At 40.7% G+C, this 16,273-nt stretch overlaps 1 protein-coding gene across 1 annotated transcript in view; it reads right to left on the minus strand.

The window, feature by feature from the left end:
* Window positions 1-666: 666 nt before the first annotated feature.
* The window catches only part of TTLL12 (tubulin tyrosine ligase like 12), a 29,980-nt gene continuing 14,373 nt past the window's right edge, over window positions 667-16,273 (minus strand). The window contains exons 6-14 of the mRNA XM_062006725.1: window positions 16,038-16,114; window positions 9,247-9,363; window positions 8,945-9,139; window positions 7,246-7,357; window positions 6,236-6,387; window positions 6,073-6,154; window positions 5,569-5,637; window positions 3,062-3,200; window positions 667-1,193 (exon numbers count right to left, since the gene is read on the minus strand). Of these exons, the coding sequence (XP_061862709.1) occupies window positions 1,042-1,193; window positions 3,062-3,200; window positions 5,569-5,637; window positions 6,073-6,154; window positions 6,236-6,387; window positions 7,246-7,357; window positions 8,945-9,139; window positions 9,247-9,363; window positions 16,038-16,114 (1,095 nt within the window). The 3' untranslated portion in view covers window positions 667-1,041. The remainder of the gene's footprint in view (window positions 1,194-3,061; window positions 3,201-5,568; window positions 5,638-6,072; window positions 6,155-6,235; window positions 6,388-7,245; window positions 7,358-8,944; window positions 9,140-9,246; window positions 9,364-16,037; window positions 16,115-16,273) is intronic.

Consider the following 16,273-nt stretch of genomic DNA (forward strand, 5'->3'; position numbering starts at 1 on the left):
TTGCAAAGCTTGAAGCAAGGCTCAAAACGTTTGCAGAGTTTTATAACTGTACCTCACTCAAGCAGATCCCAATTGCTGCAACTGGTTTTTAAAAAAAAAAAAAATACCCATGTGCTCTGTATTTCATGATGGGCAGCAGAATTTTTGCAGCTTGTACATACAAACAAAACAAGTACAGCCTAAAACTGCTACATTTCAGCCAGTTAACTCTGTTGTCAGAATGGGGGAAGAGATTAAGAATGATTAATTGCAAACTGACACCCCACTCTCAGATACCTCTTAGGCGCTAAACTATGAACTCCAAAGATTGCTTGGGCTTCTAGCAGAGTCACCCAGGTCACTTTCATTTCTTCAGGCTTCTTCTCAGGGCTCTTCTTTCCTGTGCTGCTGTAGACATTGCATCCTTCTCACTTCCTGCCTGAGCCCTTGACAAAAAAAATCTAATTTCTTTAAGGGGCAGACTCAAGATGACAGCCAGCAGTAGACTTCCAAAATGTTGTGGGGGTTTTTTGCCTTTTCTAAAGTAAGGAAAATGAGAAGAGCGGTGAAATCTTTCATCTCATCACCCTAGTAGTTCATTGCACTGAAATACCGTATTCCCATTAGAACATTTTAGCTCTTTGAATAACAAGGGTTAGCTAGGAAAGAGATATACAAACTCCCACATGATTTAGTAAATTCTAGTTTTAATATTGACGGGAGGAACATGTGTAAGGTTTCCCTGCAAGCAAGCAAACAGGCTACCTGAAAAACAAGTCAATTGCTCCAGTTACTGTCCTATTTTGAGGTCTCCCATATTCAATAAACAAGATATTTGGTCAAAGTCATTTCTAGAACTAAGCAAGACAAAGAAAATGCAGACAAAATTATCAATATAGTATATGCTATATGCATGTATTTTCTGATGGGAACTCTTTTTTTCCCCCCCCCAGGTTATCAGTATAGGAAAATAGTTGCACCAGCAGCTCATAGAACTGAAATACAAATCTTGCTGTTACACATATCTGAGTAGGAAATTAGTAAGAGTCAAGCCTCCTGTGGCTAGACAATGCGCGTCACATGGCAGCTGTCTGCTTCATCCAGAAATAGAGTGCTGAAGACATCATTAAAAAAGGTAGGGTGGTATTTGCAGGCTCTGTCACAGTCAGGATTAAAGTTCACCTCCAGGATCTGAGGCTGCATAATTCTTTTCCCTGTAAAGAGGAACACAGACATTGCCTCTTAATACAAGCTCTATAGAAATTCTGAATCACTAACGTCTCTTTAAGCCAGAGATTCTAGGAAATGACTGGAAAACCCATTTTTATGACTTCAGTGGGCAAATCAATAGCGTGTTCTCATTTCTGAGCATTTGGGATTTTTTGGAGGGAGAGAGGTCCGTTCTACCATCATTAACCAGAGGACAATTATCTAAGAGATTCTGCAATTGCTGTGCTAATCTAAGGCCTCATTTAGAATAAGAATTTGCAGCATTTCAGTAGGCTCTCCCCAATACAGATGTCTTGCTTGACAGTCTGAAACATCTTCCAGAAACCTCTGCTTCTCCTTTCGTGTTTCAGTACAAACCTTCCTTTCTTAAAGCTCCTAGGTATCTACTTTTATAACTCTAGCAGTCCTGTTCCTTTATGCTCCAGCCACTGCCACTTGCCAGTTCATCTCACTCCTAGAAGGAAGTTGGGAAGTTTGATTCTTTCTTAAAACTTCATCAGTACAGCTGGAAATCAAATGCATTCTGTGCAAAGAGAAACGGAGGATTTTACTTCCCGTTTGGTGTGGAGCTCCAACTTTGTTCCACAGGTAACCATACTTTGCCCTGGACAGGAGCAGCTAGACTGTGTGTCCAGAGCCCATCTCCTGCATCACAGCCACGGCTCATGCCCAAAAGGCTCAGGACTTGTGCAGCTCCTGTTCACTCAGGGCTGTAACATGAGTTGGTCCTTTTACTACAATAGTTTTCCTCAAGCTAGTAACGTTAACAAGTTGCTTTGTGTGTCTCATTCAAGACAAATCCGAGACAAGTGAAAGGGCATGTGATGTGTACACAGCAGACTCCAATTCAAATCCTTGCTCCACCGGATCTGAGCAAAGGTTCAGTTCTACATCTCCATCTCCCGTTTCTCAATTGTTTCCCTCCATGGAAGCAATTCAACATCTATGGAATTGGTCACCACAGCAGTGGGCAAAGGGCACCTACTCAACATAAACCATCTAATCATTCCTATGGCAAATCTGGGCATAAGCAATTAATTTCTCCCTCATCTCAGGGACCACAAGGACACGAGAAAAGGTACACTCAGTTCTGCTGACAGTCCTTTTTGTGTTGGTGCCTCTGCTGATTTTCTGCCCAAGAAACTCATATCTGGGTCGAGCATGCTTACATGAAATTTTTTATCTTCTTGGGGAGACAATAAAAGAATTTGCCCTGTTTGGCAAATTTTGCTACCAGTCCTCCTCAAATGGCTGGAAGAAAGGCTCCAGGTTGTCAGCCATGCTGTGGCACAAACATCAAGCAGCTTCACATATGTGTTCTTACAGAGACTTGGCAATGAGTGACAGTCCTGAGGACATATGTGGTCCCTTCCTTGCTTTAATAACTGGGCATTGAAGACACTGGTTTAAGCCTAGAAGCCAGTGACAGTAAGATGTCTCTTTAAGGCTTTCATGGTGAGACAGGTATTTCACCAGTTCGTCATTCTGTCACCATAAATGGGAAAGAAAACTTGCTGCTGCTGTCAGAGTGAACAGACTGCTGTAGAGTAGGGGTTTTCTGTGCGTGTGTGGTGGTATGGTTGGTTGTTTTAAATAGAGAATGGCAGTAGCAGGGGCAGCAGGGCACCAGCTAAGCACGGTTAATAGCTCCCCCATCCTTCCTGTCAAACAGAATGGCAGTTGCTAACCTCACAGATCTGCAACTCCAGATAAGCTTTGATATCAGTTGGAGGCACAGAGCCCAAAGCTCTCACTTGCCTAAAGAACAGTAAAGAGTTCAGACAGAAGAAAGAATTTCTGAAAAGGTTCACAAATATAAAGAATTCAACATTCAAAGAAGTGAGCTTCTCACCATCTCTGCTGGTGTCCCATTTCAGCATCAAGTCAATGGCATATATTGCTCTTGATGATGGGTAGTCGCAAATGCCGAGAGGTGCGGGTTTAGCTGAAGCGACTTGGAACAATTCAGCAAATGCCTTAAAAATATTTGCCTAGGAACAGAAAAAGGTCTCTGAATGAGAAGGGAGGTTCCATAAAAGCAGTAAATGCATTTTTAGTTACTTAATTCACACAGCTTTTTAAATAATTTGTGTAAGTTACACTAGCCAACAGATGAAAACCCACACAGTATCAGCTTCAAAATGTGCATTTCAACCTAAAGACACCACAGCAGAAGCCCCAGGCACCCAGCAGTATCCACAGGCTTTCCCATGGACCACATCAGCAGCATGGAAATCTGGAAACAGGGCATTTAATATTGAACTAACCTCCTTCTCAGTTGTTATATATAGTATTGTACTTCTGAGGAGAGGAAAAAGAAAACCTGGGAGAGTTCTGTGAACACCAGCAGTACAACTGTCAAGTTCTGACTTTTCCCTGCCTAATAAGTTGTATTCTAGCTTCATTTTGTCCTGCAACGATAAGTCTTCCACCTGCCTACAGCTCTTTAAAAAGGCTGGTGGGGACATAGAGATTTTAAGAATATTCACACTAGATGTCCGTTTGTCAAAATACCAAGGTAGTAAGCAAAAGAAAACAGAAAAAACCCCTCAGATAGGTGGGAATTTTAGCACCGAGTTTATGACTGCAATGAACCATTAATTCCTTCTGCAAATGGAAAGATGGTGCAATGCTTCCTATTCTGCACACAGTACAACTGTGGGTAACCTACAGTACATATTTTGACATCTCTTTTCACCCCTTGTAGTCACTTCCAGATTACTTCAAACCTAATACTGCAAAACCTGTCACAGTCTTGAATAGCTTTGATTGGATATGAGGTTCTAGTAAAAACTGATGTAAATTAATTTATGGAAATCAACCCTGAGTTGGGTAATTTATTCACTTTTGAAAGCATCCACACATTTAAATGCTCAGCTATGGTTCATTCTGCATATTCTAGCTCCTGATGAGAAGAGTGAAACCATTCTGTCTTGTCCATGTTTCTGAACCATCTCTTCACAAGCGTCTCTTTCAGGCATGAATTACAGGCAACAACAACAATAGAATCAATGAGAAGACTCTTATTTGCCTTCCTGCATGTTTTATGTAAATATAGCATTTGGCGCTTTCTATTTGCAGATAGAAGACACCCTAGTATTTAGGGAACCATCTGTTTCCTTGGGAAAAATCATCAACGCAATGACCAGGGATAGGGCTCTGGCCAGCTCACTGACATGGAGAAGCTGGGTCAGCAGCTGCAAATTCTGCATCACAGTTTCAGAGGCAGGATTTGATGTAGAATCATAGAATTGTTTCAGCTGGAAGAGACCTTTAGGATAGAGTCCAGCCTTTGTACCAGCCCTATCAACCACTAAACAAGGGCTGTAACAAACAAGGGCTCTACCTTACTAGCTCAGAGGAAGAAGGGTCTTTAAGAAAAAAAGAGGGGAAAGCAGCCTAATTTGTTTTTTTAAATATGCCACCGTATACAAGTGCAGCCTCTGCACCATCCAATATTGTAGCTAACCCTTCAAGCACAGTATGCCTGGGACTGACAGGGCCAGTGCTTATTTGGAGCAGCCACTTGGGCAGAGCTGGGCACATCCTTATCTTGTGGGTGAGCACTATCTGGTGCACTGCATAGCAAGCTAACCTGAAAGTGTACAGAGAGACCTTTAGGTCTCTTAACAGCTCTGCTAAAAACAGCCAAACCAAAACCTGTGATGCCACTCCACTGAGATTACTGTATAATTTCCCATTTATTTTAGTTTCCTACTTGTTCTGGCACCAACTTATCTTGTGAAGCTTCTTAGAACAAAGGAAGCAAGAGTCTTAATACCACAGTGGTTGGACTTTTTCAGCATGAGAGTTAATATTCTGCTGAAAAGTAGTGAAGGCAAGCTTTGAGAACTTTTCCAGTTGTGAGCAACATCTAGTGATCAGCAGACTTCATATAGAATCATAGAATGGTAAGGGTTGGAAGGGACCTTTAATATCCTGGACTTCCTCGCCTTTTTACACAAAATACTAAATCTTCACAACCACAGCCTTAGGTTATTGGCAATCTTCTGCAAACAAGATGGAACTTGCAAGAAGAGAATATCCTGGACCCAGGATCCTGAGGGTAATCAGGACTGGCTTTATTACTGGGTCCAATGTAAAAAAATTCCCATAGTGTTAATCATGAAATAAAATTTTCAAATGCTGATAACAAAATGTTTGAGAGCGTATTACACTGAGTTAAGAAATGCATCTAAAGTAAAGGTTAACATTTGATGTTCTTTGTGGAACTGATACACATGAAGCTGTCTTACAAGGAAAAATATTGGAACAGCCCTACACTTTTGGAAAAGCTAGTCTGCTGAGCAAAAAAAGATCCATGAACATTCACATAAGAAAGATGAATTACTGACTTACTTGTACCGTTGTCCAAGGATATTCAGGATATTGTTTTTCAAACAGAGGAATAAATTCTTCACAGTGTACCTAAAACAGTTTAGCAACAAAGAGTGTTTTGGTTGGGAATGACTGTGAAATCAAGTGACAAGAGACTTATCAAGTATTTTTTGCCATTCATACAAACTTTGGTAGAGAACTAGGAAACTAGATGCTTCCTGAATCCCTTCCTTGTTACGGTATTTATTGTTATAAATGCAATGATTAGCTGCCATTTTAATCATTCTTTTACCGGTCTCTATTAATGTGGGTTACATCCAGGATGTAGGTTTGCATTACCTTACATAGTCACAGATGATGAGAGGGGAAGAGGGAAAAGTATCTAGGAAGGTATTTGTTTAAGATTTGGGTACTCTCAAGACCCTAACTGCTTGTTTAGGTGCATGTGAAACAGGTTCTGCAGCAACAGACAGAAGATTTTTTGAACAACATAAAAGTGAGGGAGTGTTTGAGCTGTTTGCTTACCTGTTTTAATGTTACACCAGGAGCGTAATTCATGACAGTGAAATGCTTCTCATAGTCATCCAAGTCATCAAGTGAAAACGCCCTACAGAATAAAACAGTTCCTTAGTTTCCAAGGCATCAGATTGAATTCCAAGCCCTTCCATGCTGATGAGAAGGCAATTACCGGTTTGAAAAGCGCAGCCAGAACACATCATAGACGTACAGCCTCAGGGGGTTTACTGCCCGCAGCAGCACCACATAACGGATGTCAAATTTAACCATCCCCACGTCTTCTCGGTGAAACAACACTGGATTCTCAATGTATTTGCACACTACCTACAACAAAGCAAAAAGAACCACACCCCACACACACAGTAAATATAATGGAACTGAAAGGAAAGCAAAGGGCACTGGATCTTGCCGATTTAAGGTGTCCTTGCATGCATTTCAGATTTTCTTTAGGAATGAGTACCAAAAGACAATGTTGTTAAACAAGTAAGTACTTGTATCAAACTTAGACATCGGGGTGGGGAAAGTGGGAGGCCAGAACGTATTCATTTTTAAAACAAAAAAAAAAACCCAAAACCCCACACAATTAATTTTATTTACAGTTTATTTGTTGTTTGATCTAGAAATATGGAGCAATTCTTTGTGCGTTTCTGCATTCCAGAAAATCCACGTAGTCTGCACACCAAAAGACATAAAGCTGAAGTGACACTCTCAGGTCTGACTGCATATTGCAGGCTCCCTATAAAAAGCTCCATGGTTCATTTGTTGTAGGCAGAGATGGTACTCTGTCACTGAGCAGAGCTGTAGATCAGCAACAATGACCAACCAGGGGCAGATGCAATAACATTCCAAAATTGATGGCTAACACTAACTATGGCTAATGTGTGTTCACCTGCCAGTCTGGGGATTAGCCTTAAAGCAGCACCCCACTGGAGCATTCCTCACTGGCAGGGCAAGTTTTATTTTTTAAACAAGAAAACACCAGGCTCTGAGTTCATTGCTGCAACAAACGGAACTGACCAGTTTGACTCTGAATCAACTCTGAACTGATCGAAACTGTATGCTGTTAGGCCAGCATCCGAATTCTGATGAGAATAGCTTCCTTCTTTGTATTTTCAGACCTGTGTTGGTTTCTTTTTTTTCAGCTCTCCCCTTTACACCACATTCAACCCCATGCTTTCTCACCTTCGGGCTGCTTTCCCTGTGCCTGATAATATTGTTGAGGTTGTTGGTGATGTGGGTATCCAGGCTTCTGGCCAAGTTCCATGGTTTGCATATCCAGTGATTGTCTTCTCCTCTGACAGGGAGAGAGAGAGAGAGAAGCCAACATTATCTAAGTGCACACCTTGTTCATCTGTTCAAACATAAACTTGAGCTGATCTGTGTACTCCCCTGAACAAACATTTTACAAAGCTGTGGGCTACAGTGCAAGAACTAAGAACTTTTGACTGACAGCTAGGAGCAGTAGGCCTGAGGCATAAGGCAGAGAAAAGGTAGCATTAGCTTTCACTGATCCTTTCAGTTAGGGCCTAGTGTGCTCACACTGTTTATTTCCTTCTGCCTCCGAGTTCTTCAAAGGAGAAAAGCAATCCATGAACAGGACAGTATCATCATAAACATGCACAGGTCACAGTGTGGAAATCATTCTGCCAGGAGTCTGAGAGCATTCTGGCAGGAGATTGTGCAGTTTTGAGGTGTTCTTAGGGAACCAACTTGAAATCATTCAACTTCAGCGACAAAACTGATCTCTTTGGGAACAAATCACACAGGGTCTCAACAGTTCACATCGTAAGGAAATGAAACCACACCACCATCTTCTAACTTTCTAGTACTTAGTCACATCAAGAGGCAAAATTATTTGAAAGATACTTGAGGAAAACAGGCAACATGCTGTTCTTTCAGTGCTTCTTTCAGAGCCAGTGCAGTGATGCTCGATGTCTTCCTTTCCTCAATCTGTTAGAGCATCTGAGAAACTTCTTGAGCTCCGTGACTGAACAGTATAAACTGAGCTGCAGTTAGCAGTGTTCACTTAAAAAGGGTCTGTTTTGTTTAACTGAAAGTTTCTGTCCCCTTCCTTCTATTCCTTACATACACATTGTGTACCACCACATATTAATGGTTGATATTAAAAGGAATTAAACCACCACACAGTAGGGATACTTGGAAGAAGCACTTTCTCCCAGTCATGACACTCAGTAACAGAATACATGGAGCAAAGAATGGCCAAACAAAATGTCTGACAGGTGGCACCATAAGCAAGCAAAGCAGCAGCCTTTCAACCCCGAATACTGCCGGGCAGGCCTAAGAGGTTATTTCACTATAAGCACCTAATGCCCTCTTTCTTTCTTACATAAACAAAACTTGAGTTGCCATCCACCCCAAGGCAGCTGCAGAAGCAAAAAGAATGTGGATTTTAAACCCCAAAGACTCACAACAGCTTTAGGCTAGCACATTAGAACTCAACTTTACTTTCACAACCTTACAGAATCCAAGTATTCAACATTTTCCCCCCTCTGGCTTAAGAGCAAAAAATAACTGCTACTGATCCCCTGGAAAACACACCAATATTTGTTGCACACACATTTTGATCCTTTGTATGTCTGTTAAATACAAGAGATAAGATCTTGATTAGACAAAAGCAACAGCCTTCAAACCTGTATTCAACTCATGGCAAAGTTTCTGTGTTTCAGAATGCATTAACTATTCTTAAGGAAAATATCTACAAAGCTCGCACTTTCCAGGTCAAAGTCACCCGAATGTCAATGCAGCAAGAGCAAACTCACGGTGGTGTAACAGCTGCCAAGCCCAAAATACAGACTACTGGTCTTTTAGGAAAGTGGGATCAAGAAAGAAGCACATGTAAAGCAGCAGAAACGTAAGCCACCTTCTGTCACGTTGCTGGAAGTAGCTGATGAACTGAGGGAGTTCTTTCTGGAGGTTAAAAGTACGAGGCAACCATCTTGGCCCATCTGGTCCTCCGGCTCTTCTAGAAATGGATGCCAGGCAGTCTTTGACAGTCAGGAGGTTCTCACATGGGAACTGATTGAGCATCACCTCAGGCCTTTCCTCACTTAGCTTCCTAAAAACAGAGATGTTAGGTGAAGGAGAAAGGCTAGAGAAGCCTTTGGGAACACAGGTTTTTATAGCAAAAAAAATAATTTGTATTATCAGAGGAACAATTGCAACCTATAATCTTTGAAGTGTGAGAAGTTGTAGAGGATGTCTGCTTCTCCCTCGTCGTCTGTGAACACAAACCGAGGATGTGTCAGGTTGTTGAGGACTTGCTGAATGTCTGTGAAAACCCTGGAAGAAGAAAAAGGCATATGAAGAAAAACATCAGTTTGTTTTCTGACACTGATCAACTCGTGCTTGAACGGAAAAATGTTTTAAGCTTAGCTTTCTACAGGAGTTATGCTTTACCAATACATGCTGTGATGTGACCTCTTCTTAACCCACTGAAACATTTTAAATTGAAGTGAGACAGATTTAAAAATAATTCTATTTTGAGACAAGTCTCAAAGATAGTGTCACTCCTACATCTTCATAAAAATAGCAATTCAGAAGATAATGACAGTCTGCCAGAGAAGCACTAACGTGAATTCAGTGTTCTACATGGAAGGTCCTTGAGCACGAGAGACCTCATACCTTGTTGCTGGAAGAGCTCTAAAAAAAACCAAGCAAAACAAAACCACCTGCTGCCATCTAGGAGAGACAAATTCTTAGGAAATCTTGTCAGTGTAACTCAGCAGCTTCAGAAGACTCTTTTCATTTCTTCAGAACTTCACAGAGTTATTTCCGATCAAAACGTATGAAAGTATATTAAGTATGTGCAGGAAGTACACACAGCTTTTATTTTTAATACAAATCCCCTCTCAAGCCCATAGGAAAAAACCCCAAATCCACCAAAATCCAAGCCAAATCTGATATGTATTACTGAACAAAAAATGAGGCAAGATGTTCCATATCTTAGGAAATTCCCCTCTCAAAACCAGTGACTTGGCTGTCTAAAATGCTAAAAACCAGCAGACAGCAACATAGGTTAGTGTGGTGATTTTTCAGTTTAAAGCATGGTCACTTAATTCAGAATTCAGCATGATGACTCAAAAACAAGACTGACACAGAAAACAGTTCTCATGTTTCTCATTGAAACAGACTTAGCAACCACTATTTTTTTCCATGAGAAACTGACATAACTCTTCCTCCTCTCCAGACATACTCCTAACAATTGTATAGCTTTCCTCTGCTCCTCTGGTACTAACCAATTGGATGATATATTCCCCTGAGAAAGACTTGTCTGAAATAATGAACTGTAAAAGTTGCCCAGTCACAAGGGGAAGTACATCATTTAAAAATAAAGTATACGAGATGTTTTGCATAGCTCCATGTGTCACATACTACAATGGTTGTACCATTTATGCTGGAGCCCTAGACTAAAAGAGACAACTTCATTATAGGTGAAGGGAGTGAGCCTGGCATCCCTGTCAAATGAAGTTGCCAATCTTTCTCTGCTGTTGCAACAGAGCAAATTTAGAATCTTTGTATGGCTCCATTAGCACTTCTTTCTGAAATATGTGGCTGTCCCTTGAAAGTCTGCACACTAGAGGAGAGTAAAATACTAAATCTGGATGTACTCGATCCAGTACAAGTTTTGCCAAGAGCAACTTTTAGTCCTTGCTGAAGCATCCAATATCCCTAACACAAATATGCAAGCAAGAACACAGGCAACACAAGAAATAAGAGAACTGAAGTTGCTACGGTTGTTACAGAGCCAGATCAGTCTCTTACAAACATGCCCTACAACTCAAGTTATTGTCCCACAAAAACACTGGTCCTGTGTATCTGGATCCAAATCTTGCTAATAAGTCTTAGTAGCAAGGAGATTATCAGATCTAAACAATGGACCTGAGCTGTTTGTTAAATCTATTCAATAAATGCAGTAACAGGTTTGCTCCAACCCCCCTTCTTGTGATTGAACCCCTTTAACATGGTACAAAAACATTTTCACAGAATGGTAGGGGTTTAGAGATCTTTAGAGATCACCTAGTCCAAACTCCTGCTAAAGCAAGTCCACCTAGGTCAGGTCACACAGGAACATACCAGTGCTCTGTCACCCTCACAGTGAAATAGTTTTTCCTTAAATTTAAACGGAAAAAGTGTTCCAGCTTTTTTCATTACCACTTGTCCCGTCACTGGATACAACCGAAAAAAGTGATGCCCCAACCTCCTGACATCCACCATTTAGATATTTGCAAATACTAATGAGATCCCCTCTCAGTTTTCTCCAAATTAAACAGCCCCAGGTCCCACAGCCTTTCCTGGTAAGAAAGATACTCCAGTCCTCTGATCATCTTGGTGTCCCGGTGCTGGACTCTCTCCGGAAGTTCTCTGTCCCTCTTGAGCTCAGGAGCCCAGAACTGGACACAGAACTCCTGATGAGGCCTCAAGAGGGCAGAGTAGAGAGGGAAGAGAACCTCCCTTGACCTGCTGGCCACACTCTTCTTGATGCATCCCAGGATGCCATTGGCCTTCTTGGCCACAAGGGCACATTGCTGGCTCATGGTTAGTTTATTGCCAACCAAGACTCCCAGGTCTCTCTCTGCAGAGCTGCGCTCCAGCAGGTCAATCCCCAGCCTGTACTGGTGCATGGGGTTGTCCCTCCCCTCCGCACTTGCCCTTGTTGAACCTTGTGAGGTTCCTGAGGTTCCTCTCCACCAACACACCGCACAAATTTTTGTGTTAGAGTGTTGGAATGCAGCACCCTGCTTCCCCTCCAGGCTACGTGGGAGGTATTTGATTTCCATCTCAGGAAAAAGGGTAACACAGCCAAGTACAGTGTTTGTTACACTCATTCTGAAAAGCAACACAGTTGGGTAAAACTTATCTAATACTATGTATTTGGAATACTGCCATGGTTAGGGTTGGGCTAAGGCTGTAAATCATTTGCTTAGTTATCTGCAAAAACAGTCCAGTTCCAGATGCTTTCTGCAGGGCAGAAGTGAAACCTTGCGTGCTAGCTGGAGCTATGAAGAATCACAAACAGGACTCTTTTGCATGCAAAGTACCAGAGACCTTAAATGCACTTACAGGTAAGTTCGAAAAAAAGGTGTTTAATGAAATTTGTGGCAGTAACTCAGTAGGGGATCTTTGGGAATGGAAAGAGTAATGCTTCCACCCCCTCCAGCTGCAGCTACAGCAAATACCTTTGAAATCTCTGGTTTATTAGCTGATGGAATAATTGTCATGAGAACCAATCAGGGTAACAAGGAGGCTGAACACCCAAGGTATTAAAATGGATTAATCTGTGCTTAAGGCCAAACAAAACCATAGTGACAAACTCCCTCATTTGAGTCATAAAAAAGCAAGGTATGGAAAATGCTGTTGTGGTTACAGGCATTTAGCCTTGCACAGCATGGAAGAACACCTGGAAAGCCTGGCAATATCTGATAACTTCAATAAATCTTACTTCACATAATTTCCTAGACACCATTTAATCAGAGGTTCCTTGCCCTCTCTTTTTATTTCGTGTTTCCAAATACATCATCTAGTAATAAACTCCCACTGCTGGCTGCGCACCAGCTACTTTTCTCAGCTGAAGAGCACATTGTTCTTTACACAAATTGGGGATTCAGCTGAAAGGTGAGCCACCTTCTCTTGCACATCCAAAAAAAATCCTGAGTGTTAATTCACTTAAGCACTCTACGTAAGCTTTACACCACACGGAAATACATGTAGTGGCCTGCATTCAGTCATTCTGAACAGCAGGCTTAAAGAAAGAATCTGGTACTCTTCCTCCTCCCATCTGTTAAGTAATAAAAACAACAACAAAACCTCTTTGTAAAAAACAAACACTTCTCCTTCAAAAATTTCCCACTGAGCCGCCTGTATAGACACACAGAAGACAATGGTATCTTCTGTAGTATATAGTTATCAAAGACTATTAGAAAGACTTTCTTTTTTCTCCCCCCAGTAGCTTACAGCTATACACAAGATTTCACAGAGGTGCTACTCCCATTAACAATAAAAAGCTTGCTTTGTTAATCTTGAAGTCTTGCTAAGAAATTCATGTCAGAGCACTCTGGATTATGTTTCCTGGGAGTTACTTATAGAACACAAAAATGTAGCACCAAAGAAACAGGGGATCTTTACTAAATACAGAAGGACAACAAAATAACTGATGGAGGTTAAGGTTAGAAGGAATCCACTCCACTTGTTCCAGGTTTTTAAGGTACTCCATTTATAAGCAATCCTCTTACCATAAAAGTCTCCAGACGGTCAAAGGCTCTGGAAGGGAGCCGATATAATTTTGGGAATGAAGGTTTCATAGAAACATTGTATCAAGTTCACATATTTCACCGCCAACACTTATCACTGAGTTTAGTGGTCAAATCCCCTTACGTACTTTAATATATTCAGTATTAATGCATACATTTGAACAAATCAGACCTCTGCACTGAGTAACACAGCCCATAAAGGCAGGCTCCTAACAACTACTGGTTGATTCCTCTGTTGTTATTTAAAGAGCATGTAGGACCTTCTATGGTATTCCCTTGTTTTTAGAGAAATAAGTTGATAGACATTCTGGTGTCTATTCTGATAATACACATATACATATATATATAAAAATAGAGACAGTTAAGAAATGCACCAAGTCTCATTCTAGGCTTGACAGATGACAGAACTTCTACATTGCAACCTTGTAGGGATCAGCCAACCTATTTTCATTCCTCTATCAATGACACATTGAACTAGTGAAGCCAGCTAACCATAACTTCCCAGCCATTTAATTATTTTTGCTTGCCATACATAAATCCTAGTAGGAGTGCTACAAATTCTTGTATTAAAGAAGACATTATTCCATAAAACTGTGCAAATAAGATTAAGCTTGTTAGATGTTACTTAATTGACTCAAAGCATTTAAAGCTAAGAAGCAGTTAGCTATAAGAATCAACTCCCAAAGCATAGAGCTGACAAGACTGATCAAAACAAAGAGTTGTCGTCTCATAATAGCTCTTTGGGCATCTTTAAAAAATGACTGTTGTAAATGAAAACAAACATGAAAGAGAAGATCAAGAGGAAAAACAGATGATCAAGCCCAACACAGACTAGGAGGGCTTTTCACATGAATTTTGCCTTTGAAACAATTCCTTCTTCTACCCACTGTTTTTGTTTTCGAGACAGCAATCAGCACAGCTGAATAGAAAAATCTCCCTGGGGCAACAGTTACTATTAATGCCACAAGAATTAATTGAACCTATAATTTTGCTATATCAAACTACATGTACTTGCTTCCCTACTTTTCAGGATTCAAATTAAACCTTTATTTCATCTTCCCATTCTGTCTTAGCTCTACTTGGAAACAAAATTATTAAGAATTTGTCCCAGGTTCTAACCTTTGCTACCTTGTGCATTTAATTTCTTCTGAATTCCCTAAGCCACTGGCAATACACAACGCAGAACATACCAACAGGCTACACACATCTATCCAGCTACCATGTTTCCATCTTTCTGCTTGTCTGTGCTGTCAGCCTTCAAACCATTAAAGCTTTGAAAGAAGTCAAAAGCACTGGAAGACTGTAGCTCCCACTAGGTCATCTGGACTCTGAGATGCTACCCAGCTCTTTGAAGAACTTTAGTAAATGAAATTCAGAACACAAGAAGGACCTTCTGACCTCCTGTGGAGACAAAGCTTCACTCCTTTCTCCTCTCCAGATAGGAGCTAGATAAAGGAGAGGAAAACGTTTAGGAGTACATGTACAGAGTGTTGATGACATTCATTAGAAGGAGGAGGATTTGGCATGCGTTTCCTCTGTCCTTCCCTCCCTGATGTGAATGCCATTCACCTGAAACGTGAGATGAAAAATGAAGGGGCAGCACCAAAAAGTCAGTCAACATTTCCCAACATCCACTGTTTCTTTCCACCTCTATTGGAATGCATCTACCTTTGACTCCCTTATCTGAAACAGGCAAGTACACTGAATGAGAAAAAAAAAGCGCTTTTGCTTATCGTCATGGTCTTGTAAACCAGAGATTTCAACTGTGTAATGAAGTCTGAACTATCACTGAGCAGGTTAACAAATGCCTATCAGCTGAAAGCTACTTTGATTTTCAATAGTTCTTCAAGTAAAGTTGATGTAGTAAATAACAAATCCCCTCAACACAAGGGGTGTGAGTGTACCTGGCAAATATGTTTTAGCCTAACCTTATCCCTGAAGTAAAATGTTGAAAGCAAAAAGTCAGATCCCAGCGTCAAACTACAAACATCCTGGAGTGCAACTTGCAGCACATGCCAAGTAATACGTTTTTTTCTGGAACAAAACTAGTAATAAGGCAGTCTAGCCACACATTGCCACTGTTTTTGTTCACAGAAGTCCCTTATTTTTGTAATGTTCTTTCATCTTTCTCCTGGAATAGTTTCCCATGATGCACTCCATTTCTACAGTAAGGCACATATCCAGTTAAAAGTATCCAGGGTTTTGACAAGATTTCTGTTGGGCAATTTTATCTGTTACATCTACAGAGAAGCACATGTGTCCCTACATGGACATACATGCTATAATGCAGAAGCCTTTAGCCTTTCTTACATACTTAAGTTATACTTCTTAGTGAAAACACTGTTAGAACATTATTCTTTCACCCAGAAGCTGGAACTCATTTAAAAAAAAAGAACAACAAAAAACATTCTTAGAAATTGTGAAAATCCATTACTCTGAAGAACCCAACAAGAACTAGGAAGTTAGAATCTTAAGTACCTACATATAAACATACTTTCAACTTGCCTCTTTTTTTCAAAGCTGGAAAAGGCTGTTTTGCCTCAGTACACTGCAATTACAGAATCTGAATGGCAGAGGTTGGAAGGGACTTCTAAAGATCATCTAGTTGAACCCCCCTGCTAAAGCAGATCTGCCTAGACCGGGTCACATAGGAACAACTATTATACTTAATCTTGGTAAGAAAAAATTTTGTTTGCAGATACATACTTGAAAACTTTTTCTTTGTCATAAACCGGTGAGTTTATCGTTATAGGCAGTTTTTCCTTGTTTTCTGCTAAAATAGCCTAAAAACCAAAAACCACAAAAAGTTAATATTAGGCAGAATAAATGACCAGTCTTAGGTCAAACACCACAATATTCAGCAGATATGAACAGCAGCTTAGACCAAACTGAATTTTAAAGCGTGCATAATCGGTTTTATAAGAGAAGTACCTGAAAAACAT

This window comes from Colius striatus, chromosome 1 (genome assembly GCF_028858725.1).
Source record: "Colius striatus isolate bColStr4 chromosome 1, bColStr4.1.hap1, whole genome shotgun sequence".
NCBI lineage: Eukaryota > Metazoa > Chordata > Aves > Coliiformes > Coliidae > Colius > Colius striatus.